At 33.8% G+C, this 12,563-nt stretch overlaps 1 protein-coding gene across 1 annotated transcript in view; it reads right to left on the minus strand.

Annotated features, from left to right (window-relative positions):
* The window catches only part of RASA1 (RAS p21 protein activator 1), a 93,562-nt gene that overhangs the window by 29,518 nt on the left and 51,481 nt on the right, over positions 1–12,563 (minus strand). The window contains exons 6-9 of the mRNA XM_062212438.1: positions 9,760–9,791; positions 5,980–6,032; positions 3,583–3,733; positions 2,427–2,505 (exon numbers count right to left, since the gene is read on the minus strand). Coding sequence (XP_062068422.1) covers positions 2,427–2,505; positions 3,583–3,733; positions 5,980–6,032; positions 9,760–9,791 — 315 coding nt within the window. The remainder of the gene's footprint in view (positions 1–2,426; positions 2,506–3,582; positions 3,734–5,979; positions 6,033–9,759; positions 9,792–12,563) is intronic.

Below are 12,563 nucleotides of genomic sequence, written 5' to 3' on the forward strand. Positions count from 1 at the left end.
AATGGAAGATTAAGCTTGTGATTATAAAGTAAACTGAAAATATGTCGTTGCATAAATTAAAAGAAAAATAAGAAAGGGAGGGTGGGAATAAAGGAGGGTAGAGTGAGAAGTACTGTGTTCTTCTACTAATCGAACAGTACCCTATACCTTGTGCGGTGGTCTGAATGCAGGCTGTTGAAATCCTTGCTTAGTATATACTAAGTTGATCTTCAGTATATGAAGGTAATTGAAAATGAAACTCGATAAAGGGTGGGATGGGAGAGGGGAGGGCCACGGGAGGGAGGGAGGTTGGGGGGGGAAGCCACAACAATACAAAAGTTGCACTTTGTAAATTAACATTTATGAAATAAAAAATAAAAAAAGAGAAGTACTGTGTTTTTTGTTTTTGTTTTTGTTTGTTTGTTTGTTTTTGACAGGCAGAGTGGATAGTGAGAGAGAGACAGAGAGAAAGGTCTTCTTTTTGCCGTTGGTTCACCCTCCAATGGCCGCCACGGTAGGCGCGCTGTGGCCGGCGCACCACGCTGATCCGATGGCAGGAACCAGGTGCTTCTCCTGGTCTCCCATGGGGTGCAGGGCCCAAGCACTTGGGCCATCCTCCACTGCACTCCTTGGCCACAGCAGAGAGCTGGCCTGGAAGGGGGGCAACCGGGACAGGATCGGTGCCCCGACCGGGACTAGAACCCGGTGTGCCGGCGCCGCAAGGCGGAGGATTAGCCTAGTGAGCCGCGGTGCTGGCTGAAGTACTGTGTTCTTAAAACTGTATATACAAAATCTGTTTCACTTACATACAGTTAAAAAGTTAAAAACATGCCATTTATTTATTTTTATAACTATAAAAATATATAATTAGAATTCAGGATGAGAAATTATATGATTTAATTTGTAGAAAACATTAACAAACTTATGAAACGAAACTGTGACTAACTCAAACAGCCAATGAATTAGGGATGTAATTAAAAATTAGGGACATAGCAATGGTAACCTGTGGCACAATCTGTCACCTGGAGATAAAGGCTCTTCTGACTCCTAATAAAAAAAACCTTCAACACTGGTTTCCAGAAAGTACATACTGCAATATTTTGGTGCTTTTCTTTTTCTAAGTAGGTCTTACTTATGTAGTAATTAGAATAGTGAGTAGCCAAGATCAGCCAGAACTGCCAACAAAAATGCCTCATCTGTAATTATCAGGAAGCTGTCAACCAGGAAGTGAAACTTGAGATGTATTTCTAACAAGCAGAATTTGGATACAGAGTAAGAGACAGGAAGGTACACACTGCAATGTAAAACACTAAGTGGGTGCCTTATGTTGGAGAGCAGATAGTCATTCATTCAATTAAGATTTATTGAATACTTAATACCAAGTACTGTTTGCGGGAAAACAGTTCAAAGCAAACAAAAATCTCTGCCCATAGACCTTACATTCTACTAGAAAAGCATGAGGAAATGAAGATATTTAAAAATGGGACAGAATTGTGATGACTCTTGAATTTATATTTATTTTCAGAATAATGATTTCTCCTTTAGTAACTGCAATGGGTAGTAGGTATAACCATTTAAAACTTTTTAACATGACAAAAATTGAAAACCACAGACATTACACATACTATACAACTTTAGCTGGGTACCCCAAACCTCTTTTATGATTCTGTTTATCCTTGGGATATCAGTACCTTCATTTTCCACATGAGTATGCTCTTGAATCACCTTTTCCTAATCCCTGCTACACCCTTTCCCTGACACACTTCAGAAAGCACAATGAGGAGGAAATGAGGGTCAAACACCCTGTGCATGAAGCAACCAATACTAAATGAGCAGTCCTGTTCTAGGACAATCTTTCCTCTGATGTTCGGGATTACATTCACTTCTTATTTTCTCCAGGATCTTGTACATCAGGTACTGCTGCCACCCATTCCCCTGACCCCAGCCCCACTGCCACCCTCCTCTTCACCTTCCTCTTTACTCAGAGGATGCAGACATTCTCAAACTCTCTCACCACACTACTATAGGCAATTAAAAGGGGGGTTGGAGGGCTCAGTTTAAAACTCTTTTGGTCCTAATGCTCTTCTATAATTAGTTTTTATTTCTTTCTTTACTTACCAAGCTTACCTAGATAAGCTTGGCTGTGATTTATCCCTGTAGCTTCCAATTTTGCCTCCAGCAAACTCATTCCTTGACTTAGTGCAACTTGACAATAGTTTTATTCTCAAAAAGCCACCAAAGACTCCTAATTATCTAGAATCAACATATACAAAAACTAAGAGATTCTCTTAAAATTAATATTCTGAAAGAACCTGAATAATCTGAAGTTTTAAGCTTTATTCAATTTTCATTACATGAACGTGTGTATAAACATATCAACCACTGGAACGTATTTAAAAACTAAAGGGTGTTCATTGTGAAAAAAGCAAAACAACGAAAACACTGACCTGCATTGGTACAGGTTCCTTAAGATAATACCCTTCAACAATCTGCTCTTTTCTATAATGATCTATGATGTCACCAATGCTGTTAAAATAAAAATTACTACATTCATATAATTTGTCTCATAAAAACTGCAATATTTTAAATATATATAAAAACTGTTACCAAGAATTATCAAGTCTTTTTTAAAAGGGTGTAATGTGAACAAATAAATAGAATAAGTGATTCTAAGAGTCACATCATTTTAGAAAAACAACAAAGTTCCAATATAGGTTTTTAGGTCAGAATAGATGAGTCAGAGATTCCAATTCCCATACACCTCCAGTGAGCAGTTATGACAACAAAACCATACTTAAGAGAGTCACTATAAACTGAAGAAATTATTTTAAGTCTATCTTTTGGGGAAAGGAATAAGATCACTTCTGAGATACTGAGAATGAAGAACTGAAAAGTGACACTTATTTAACAAGTAGAATTCAGGTAAACTAAGAATTGTTATGAGAAAATTTATACATTTTGCTGTTGTATCAGATGCAGTTAGGTCATAAAAAACATGAATAGCAGGTAAAGTAGGGAGGGAGGGAGAGGAAATGAGATAGAATAGCAGAGAATGGCAGTGTCAGAGGTACTGAATAATCTTACTTTCCGTAACTGTATCAAAATAATAAGTGGTAATCATAAAGGTTTATCTCTCCTGGGAATCATTACTGACATTAATGTTGAAATGGGAGCATTTATTTCCAAAACAACTGAAAAAACTGGCATTTTCCCAGCACCAGAGTCACATAATTTTGACCTTTCTTAAAAAAGAAATTTACAATTAAAACTAGAAACAATACACTTGAGCTTTATAAGGCGAACATATCCAGGGAATAAAAAGTCTAAAAGTAACAGACTTGGAAGAATATCCAGGTCAGTATATTAGCATATATTTAATTAGCATATATAATTTTTTAAATCACACGAATTTTGGAAGGACGCAAAGTAAAAGTCATTAATTTATAGTCATGTTTGACACTACTACTAATTATATTAAAAGTGTTATATTTTTAAATAGGATATTTTACATGATTTTGAACCCAATATACTATAGTTATCAATATTTCAACTAATGTTTTTGCAAAAGTAAAAAAAGCTAACTATAAATTTCTTATGATTTACCTGTTATAATATCGGCCTCCCATCATAAACTGATTGTTTGGTGTTGGACATATTTTAAATCGCTGAATATTTTCATTGGTGCGAAAATACAGTGAATAGTCCCCAGGAGTATTATCTGAGGGCCTCACAAGAAAACTGCAGACTTGGCCAACTGCAAAAATTAAACTGTTAGTTTTATTTCCTAATTATCAAGTTAAAATGAAAAGGAGTTAAATAGTAATTACAAAGTGTGTTCAAAGTCATACACATGCAAATTTTCACCAATAACTGCTCTTTAAAAACACTTTTTTCGTATTTTCTGGTTTATGATTCACAAGTACCCATCTTGCTTGTCTGCTGTATCTCTGATCTATCATACCAGCTTCATTACATAAAAATGCGAATCAGAAATTTTGCAGCAATTACTTCTGGTCAACAACATCCATACCTTTCATAACTTGGAAAGAAGAGCAACTATATTTAACAGGCATTGGCTGAAACTGCCACATTCTATTTGTAAATTCCTTAATAAAAAGGCCCTAAAAATTAAAATCACTTTTGCTTAGGACAGACTTATTAGTTTATCAATATATTCAATTAATAATTTTAAAATAATGACTAGTAAAGAGAACAGTACCAAAAAGCTTACAAAGGTGAATTGAAAATAACTGAAATATTTGTGGAACTATCAAAATTAATATACATGCAATGTATTTCATGCAACAGGCATGATCCTGTAAAGATATGTAGAAGCAAATTATCATAATAAATATTTTCATATTAAGAATTTTTATATTTTCAATTGGCAGTGATTTAATATGGAGATGTTTTTCTGTTTAAATCTTAAAGACAGAAAAAAACAGGACTTTACTGTTTTTAGAACCCCATAGTGAACACACAGAATAAGATATAATTTTTGTAATTTACTAACAGTGTTATTCATCTAGCCGATGCACTTGCTATCAAGATCATTTTTAACAAAAAGAACTGAAAAAAGAATCCTCCTTAAAGTGAATCTTCAAATCTTAATACACAATTGAAAAGAAAAGAATGTGTTTCTTAGTTGATAAAACAAATCATATTTCTTCTAAAGTAGAAGATATAAATTTTTCATAAAAATGTGGTGGCAAGTGCTTAAGTGTATTTTTCAGGGAAGAAAATCCTGCTAGATTCTCAAAATAACACAGACCAAGAGAAAAAACAAAGTAACATAAAAAACTTAAGGATAGCCCCCTTCCAGCTTTGTATGTCTAAAACTAGAGCCTCAAGTGAATTAAGTTTCTACTACGCTCCAAAATTCAACAAATTCATTAAAATAAGTATTTTTGATCCCACTTTGAAAGTTGTAATTTTGGTTTAGCAATTGGTCCCTATTACTATCATATAGAATTACTACGTTTTTTATGTTTCGAACCTATTTAATATAGATTAGATTAGTAAAATTACACACTTCAAAAACTACCTCAAATCTTCCAAAAGAGCAAAGTATTGTTTAAAAATACATTGCCTTACTGTCTACAACAACAATTCAGACCTCATCTTTAATAATCAATGGCTTATTCACCATGATAATTTATTTCAGCAAATACAGAAATTATGAAACTATTAATTTTTAAAGAACAAAGACTGCTAAATTACATATCACAGGTTAACCTTGTTTCAAATCTTTCTAAGATACAATTTATTGAAAAACTATTTGGTACTTAATTCACCCTTAAATATTTAGCAAGAATAAATGATGTTAGGATGGTTTTTAAGTAACAAATCCACAACACCAGTCAATTTTTACTTTTAATTTTTAAATTTTCATTATAATCACAGGTTTTGGGAAATGTTAAAATTAGTACATTTTAAATAAGACTCAATTATATAATTCTACAAGTACACAAATACAAGAACACTGGCCTGCTATAGTTAACTGACAATCAAAATAACACATTATCACTCCATGAGGGGCTGAGAGACTAGTTTTTATTGTAATGGAAAGTTTATGGCCATTAAAAAGAATAATAAAACTATGTATCTGCAGATATGCACTGATGCCCCAATATATATCCTAACATAAAAGATGTTGCACATTGCTGTAACTGTGTGCATGTGTAAGAGTGAGGAATAGAGATATATAGACACAGAACATCTCTAGAAACATACAGAAGAAAACTGTCATCAAGTTTACACGTAAGGAAAGAGACAGGGCCTGGGGTAGAAGACAAATACCCTTTGTTTTATGCCATGTGTATGCTGCAACTAAAAACTAAGACAAAAAACACCAGCTTGTCAGAATCTGGCAAGAAATTAAAATATCCATAAACATTAACTGAATAGTAAAGACAAAACACATTACATGATAAATGGCTAACTCATTTTTTTATTCTTTTAAATAAAAACATTAGAAAAGGCAAGTGAACATACAAGTACCTGTCATTAGTAAATTATAAGCTTCTTGTTTGGAAATCTTCCCGTGAAACCATCTTAAAAAGATAACAAATTAGATATATAAATCAAAATCTATTATCTGTTATCATATGATCAGAACTAAATAACAAATTTAATTCAAACTGACAATAAATGCAACTGATCAAATTATCTAATTCCCATAACATTTGTTACATTTTATAAACATATTATACTCATTTCAACAAATATAAAAAAAAAACCCTAGATCTACTACACATAAACTACAATTTCCAAAGTAATAATCAACAAAAAATAGCTATGATTTTCAATCCTGTTACTGACTATGTGCTTGCTTCACAGTTAGCCCTTTTTTTTCTTTTTGGGAATTTAGGCAGGGGGGCGGGCAGGGGCACAAGGCTAAGTACAGGTAAAACCCAAACCAGAACCGCCCAGAAAATATAATGTTAATTAATTTTTGTCATATTTCCCTCAAAGGAAAATTTCTTATAACATACATAAGTTACTTTCTCAAATAATATCATGAGATTTAGGCATACTTTTTGAAAGCTGAAAGGTAAAATTCTGTGATGACAATGAGTTAATACCAACATTAAGAATTGAAAGAAAAGGACTGTTTCTAATTCTATCTGAACCAATAGCCTATCAAACTAATAAAGTATTTTATAGTATGTATTTTTAAAGTAAGGATATAGGGGCTGGCATTGTGGTGCCTACATCCCATATGGGCACCAGTAAGTGTCCTAGCTGCGCCACTTTTCAATCTCCCTGCTAAAGCACTTGGGAAGGCAGTTGAAGATATGTCCCAAGTACTTGGTCTCCTGTACCCAGAGGTGAAGTTCCAGGCTTCTGGCTTCAACTTGGCCCAGCCCTGGCTGCTGTGGCCATTTGGGGAGTGAACCAGTGGATGGGAAGATCTCTGTCTCTGTCTCTCCCTCCCTCTGTAAACTCTGCCTTTTCAAAGAAATAAATCTTTATTTTAAAAAAATTAAGAATTCAGTTATTATTGTAAATGGCATCATTTGATTTAACTGAATTATTTAAAAGTTACCTTCAAAGAAAATAGCATCTCTTTTAAAGAAGAAAGTAATGATTAGTCAAAGGATTTAAAATCTCCTCTTATTTACCTGTGGCTTATCTACCATACTGATTAACACAACCTGACACTTCCCAATCAACTCTCTACCACCTTGTTGCCTCTTCTTAGCATCTACACTTATTACAAATAATGAATTTCAGCACAGGATTGAAAGTACATAAAAGACTACAACAGAAAGGTATTTTAAAGTCTAATGTAGTTTTCTATTAAAAATAATAAAAACTAATACTTTTGAAATTTGTATTTATTAAATAAAAGCTTTCTATTAAAAATACAAATAACCCTGTAATATTAACAAAAACCTAACGTTACAAGTTTTAAGATATCCACACTATTACAGATAAAAGTATGAAAATTCAACTTCAGCTTTACCTTTTTACATAATGAAAAGTTAAACTTATAAATAAATTCTCTCTTTAATCTCATTCCAACATTAACTCACTAATTCAGTTTCTGTGCTGCTCCCAGTGCAAATTATGAAGATTTTAAAAGAAAACTATGGCTACTAAAGCCATAAAATGCCTTAAAATGTAGTGGCGCTCCATATTTCATTTAAGTACAGGTAAATTGACTACTTAGTACAAATGCCACAACAGGATTTCTATATTCTGGGGCAGAGTGCACCAGGTGAACTCCAAAGAAGAGTTTAAAGCTACAGAAAAAAAGAGAATTCAAAGAGGCGGGTAAAGAAGCAACAGATGGGAGGAGGTAGAAATTAACAAGATTTTTAGCTTAAAAACTGTAGTATCATTTTCTAAAGAGATTAAGAGTTTCATTCATTAGATTTATTCCTATGCAATATTTTTCTATTTTTAGCACACTGTTTGACACTGTGATTAAAAACATGACACTTTATTCTTAAGCAGACCCTACTCTAGCTAGGAAAAAAAAAACACAAACAGTGTGTAACTGTAAAAATGACTTAGGAAACTCAGTAACTGTGATGACAGATACACAGACAGAAAAGCACCAACTCCAGTATGTACAGAGGAGAAGATGAGGAAGAGTTACAATGGGAGGAGTGACAATAAGCTAAGTGTTGAAGTCTGAAAGAGTTGGGGACTCTGGCCCAGGAAACAGAGCTTAAGCAGCAGTGTAAAGGAACACAACAGTATAGTGTGCATTTGAAGACCTCCAAGATGGCGGGTATAAAAACAGAAATGACAAGGGATAGGACTAGGAAAGGATAAGAACTAGGTCACAGGTGTCTCTTCAGGCTCTACTAAGATAACAGAGAATCAGCTAAGGATTTTAGGTGAGAAAGAGATACAATCAATTATTAGCTGGTAGAAGAAAGAATCTGAGGACTGGAGAGTCAATACAGACCAACTTAGAGATATTGTTATATTAAAACCTCGTAGAAAGTTATTTAAAAAAAAGCCTGAATTAGAATATGCTTACTTAAGACAGAGAAGAGGTCACACACACATACATTAAATATTTTAGGAGATAAAATCATAGGACTTGGTACCAAATAATAGAAACAGAGAGTAAGAAAGAAACTCAACCAGTTATACCATCCACTTAATTTCAAAAGGCATTCATATATGTTACCGAAAACACTTGGGAATTTAAGACACTTCACTGCCATAGCACCACCTTAAGAAATTAAAGGAAGCACACACACACATCAAATAAATGAGCAAGGCTAACTTTGCTTATGCTAAGCATGAAATGAGTGAAGATTATAACATTAAGAAAATGAAAGAATGAAAATGCCATTAAATAAAACATGCCCCAGTGAAAGTGGGATTTATACATTACACTATGAGAAAACTGGATGTACTTTTAAATACTTACTGACATTTGACCAACATTTTTTAAAAAAAATGAACCTACACTAGTGTTTAAAATAACAAAAATCTAGATTTAGATTTTCTCTTAAAAATCAAGATTTCACATTCTTGTACATATCAACTACACAGAACAGTTACCTTACAATAGGCAGACTTTCTAGTGGAAACACTTCAAAACTGATACAATCAACAAAGTACAGTATCACTGATTGCAGTCTATTTTTAGCTATAAGGAGTAATATAAAAATGTACTTAGAATATACCTCATATAATCCACCTATAGAATGACAGAAAACTAACTTTTAAAAGCTCTAATGAAAAGGTATTAGAAGATGAACAGTCTATTAAAATAATATGAATAAGAACTAAGATTAGCAGTTAAGATCTTTAAAAGAAATCTTACATAATCAAAATCAGTATGAATAGAAAAACTTCATAGAATCTTGCTGAAATAGCAAATGATCTTGGAGAAAATTACTCTGACCACCACCAACAAAACACTGAACTATAAAATTTATAAAATGTATGCCTACAATAAAAGAGAAATGCTGATAAAAAGAAAAATTTGAGAAACTGTGGCATTAATAATATTAATGTAATATTTACCAGAAAGTCTTTAGTTTGGTAATACAAGTTTTTGTACAAATTTTAGATCATCACCTGTTATTTAAAAATAAGACCTTACTACCTAGCCCCTAAGAAAATACTTAGACATCATTCCCTCAACTGAATTTTTTTTTAAAAAAAATATTAACCCAATCAAGAATAGATCTAAAAATATGTTCGTCTGAGGTTTTCTAATTAGTATGTTTACTCTCCCTGTGTATGTCTCTCTCTATATATATGTATGTATATGTTTTTCCCCTTTTAAAATTAATACAAACTTACATTTTGCCTTCATGTGGATCTTCTTCCCGACCCTAAAAGGAAGACATTAAGACAGTATTTTATATAATTAACTATTTTCAACTATTTAATAATTTTCAATTATTTAATCAATTAACTATTTTCAATTTCATATTTTCAACCACACTTTCCTTCATATTTATCTGTATAGAACAAAAGATGCTTCTGATTAAGAAATATCTTTCCATAACTGTCTCCCTTACTCTTCTCCCCTTACTGCCATTACTCTAATTCAGATTCCCTTTCCCTTTTTGTTAAACTATCACAGTAGCCCAACTAGTGTAAATAACCTCTGTCCCATTCTCAACCCCAATTCCAGTCTGGATTCATCACTGCAGCTTTGTCCTGCATTTTGAAAAATCAAATAGAATAAAACCAGATTTTTAAAACTAAACTTTGAATATCTCCCTGGTGCCTACAAATTCTTCATTCTGCAATGAAAGTCTTTTACCAAAAAATTCAAGTCTATGTTGCTTGTCTGATGTTATCAATGGTCTTTACATACCTATAGAAAGCCATATATAACTACCTATTTTGCTTCCCTACATTTTTCTACCACTACAGACTATTCTCTTTTGTGGAACTCCTAAAAAGTGAGTATACAAAATATATCTTATTATCTTTTGAACTTTAATCTGTACTCCTATTTTTCAAATACACTAGTGTTATTCATACTACACAGTGGCTACAAACATCTTAAGGTCTTAGCCAACATTCATCACCACAGGCAACAGCTATAAGAACTAGCACAATGCTGGATGCATAATTTTCACTGAAGTCTCTGCTGAACTGCAATCCTAACATAATACCTGACACTGAATTTTCACTGAATACACAATGAAGGAAAGAAGAGAAAAACAGTCTAAGCATACATGGATTTAATTCTCTCAATTTTGTCCTCACTCATTTAAATACCTAATCAAACTAAGATCCAATCACTGAATGCCCACCATACCCAAGGCAGTATGCTAAAGTAACAACAATAAAATGAATAGAAGGGCCGCACTGTGAGGCAGTGGGTTAAGGTGCATGCAATAAGTAAAGTTGGCATCCCCTATCAGACTGCTGGTTCGAGTGTTGGCTGCTCTGCTTCCAATCCTGTCTCTGCTAATGTGCAGGGAAGGCAGCTGATGATGGCCCAAGTGCTTGGGCTCTTGACACCTATGGTTGACTTTGATTGAGTTCCTGGTTCTAGACTTCAGCCTGGCCCAGACCTGCCTATTTCAGCTATCTGGGGAGTGAACCAGCAGATGGAAGATTTCTGTCTGTCTCTCTGTCCTTCTCTCCCTGTCATTCTGCCTTTCAAATAAATATATATTTTTTAATAAGTGAATAGCATTTTTATAAATGAATAGCCCAAAAGGAAGTCACCTCTTATTGACACAAAAATTAATGTTATATGATGCAATGGAATACAAAACAAAGTGCTCTACAAACACAGGAGGACACAGTTTAGCCCGAGAATCTACAAAAGCATAAAACCTCTGTCAAAGAAGGGGTGACACCTCAACTGAATTGATAAAGATGAATAAAATTTTACATGACAAGAATATCAAAGAAGAGGAAATACAGGTACAGAGATATTCACGCAACAAACATTTACTGAATGCCTACTATTGCAGATACTGTTCAAAGCAATGGGGAGACATCAGTAAATAAAATCTTCTCTCAGAGAGCATATATTCTAACGTTAAGACATAAAAGTGTAAATGTGCTTTAAAAACAATAATCTGAATTTTAATGTGGGAAATTCCTTAAACCCAACCATTAACACAATGCTTGGAATATGCTCACAATGTAGATAAGGTCCAAATGGCTTTCCAACCCAAAAGGAACTGACAACCTTCCAATGAATCCCATTTTGAAAAAAATTCTAAAGTTATAATAATACTGGTTTATAATTCTAACTTGGAATTCTTCCACTAAGTATGGCTATATTCCACAAACGATAGCTATATTCATTTTTAGCAGCCATTCCACATTGCTTATTCATACTGAGGTGATAACCCTTTGCTTTTTCATGTCTCCTTATCCTAGATTGGGTTTGTATCTTTTATTTTTCTACCAACACTGGGTACTTTTCAATTATCTTTATTACAGTTTATCTTATTATATCTGATCTAGAATTCCAACAGCTCAAGGATAGTTCAATGACACTACAATTCCTTAAAATCATCTAGAAGAGGGTGATATACAGCAGGGAGATGCAAACCCAACATTGAAGTTTAACTAAGAAATTCTGTAGAATCTCTCTCCGTGTAACTCTGCCTTTCAAATAAAATATAATAAATCTTTTTTCAAAAAAAGAAATGTTGTAGGAAAATCAACATAGGCAGAAAGATGCCTCAGGTTTTTTTTTTTTTTTAAAGATCTATTTATTTATTTGAAAGTCAGAGTTACAAGGGAAAGAAGGAGAGGCAGAGAGAGAGAGAGAGAGAGAGACAGAGAAAGAGACAGAGAGAAAGAGGTCTTCCATCCACTGGTTCACTCCCCAATTAGCCACAACAGCTGGAGCTGCACTGATTCAAACCCAGGAGCCAGGAGCTTCTTCCCTGTCTCCCACATGGGTGCAGGAGCCCAGGCACTTGGGCCATCTTCTACTGCTTTCCCAGGCCATGGCAGAGAGTTAGATAAGAAGTGGAGCAGCCAGGACTTGAACCAGCACCCATATGGGTTGCCGGCACTGCAAGTGGCGGCTTTACTCATTACGCCACAGCGCCAGCCCCAATGCCTCAGTTTCAATATTTTTTGCCTATATGGAATAAGTATTTCTCCCACTATTAGGA

The sequence above is a fragment of the Lepus europaeus genome, chromosome 15 (genome assembly GCF_033115175.1).
Source record: "Lepus europaeus isolate LE1 chromosome 15, mLepTim1.pri, whole genome shotgun sequence".
In the NCBI taxonomy this organism is placed as follows: Eukaryota; Metazoa; Chordata; class Mammalia; order Lagomorpha; family Leporidae; genus Lepus; species Lepus europaeus.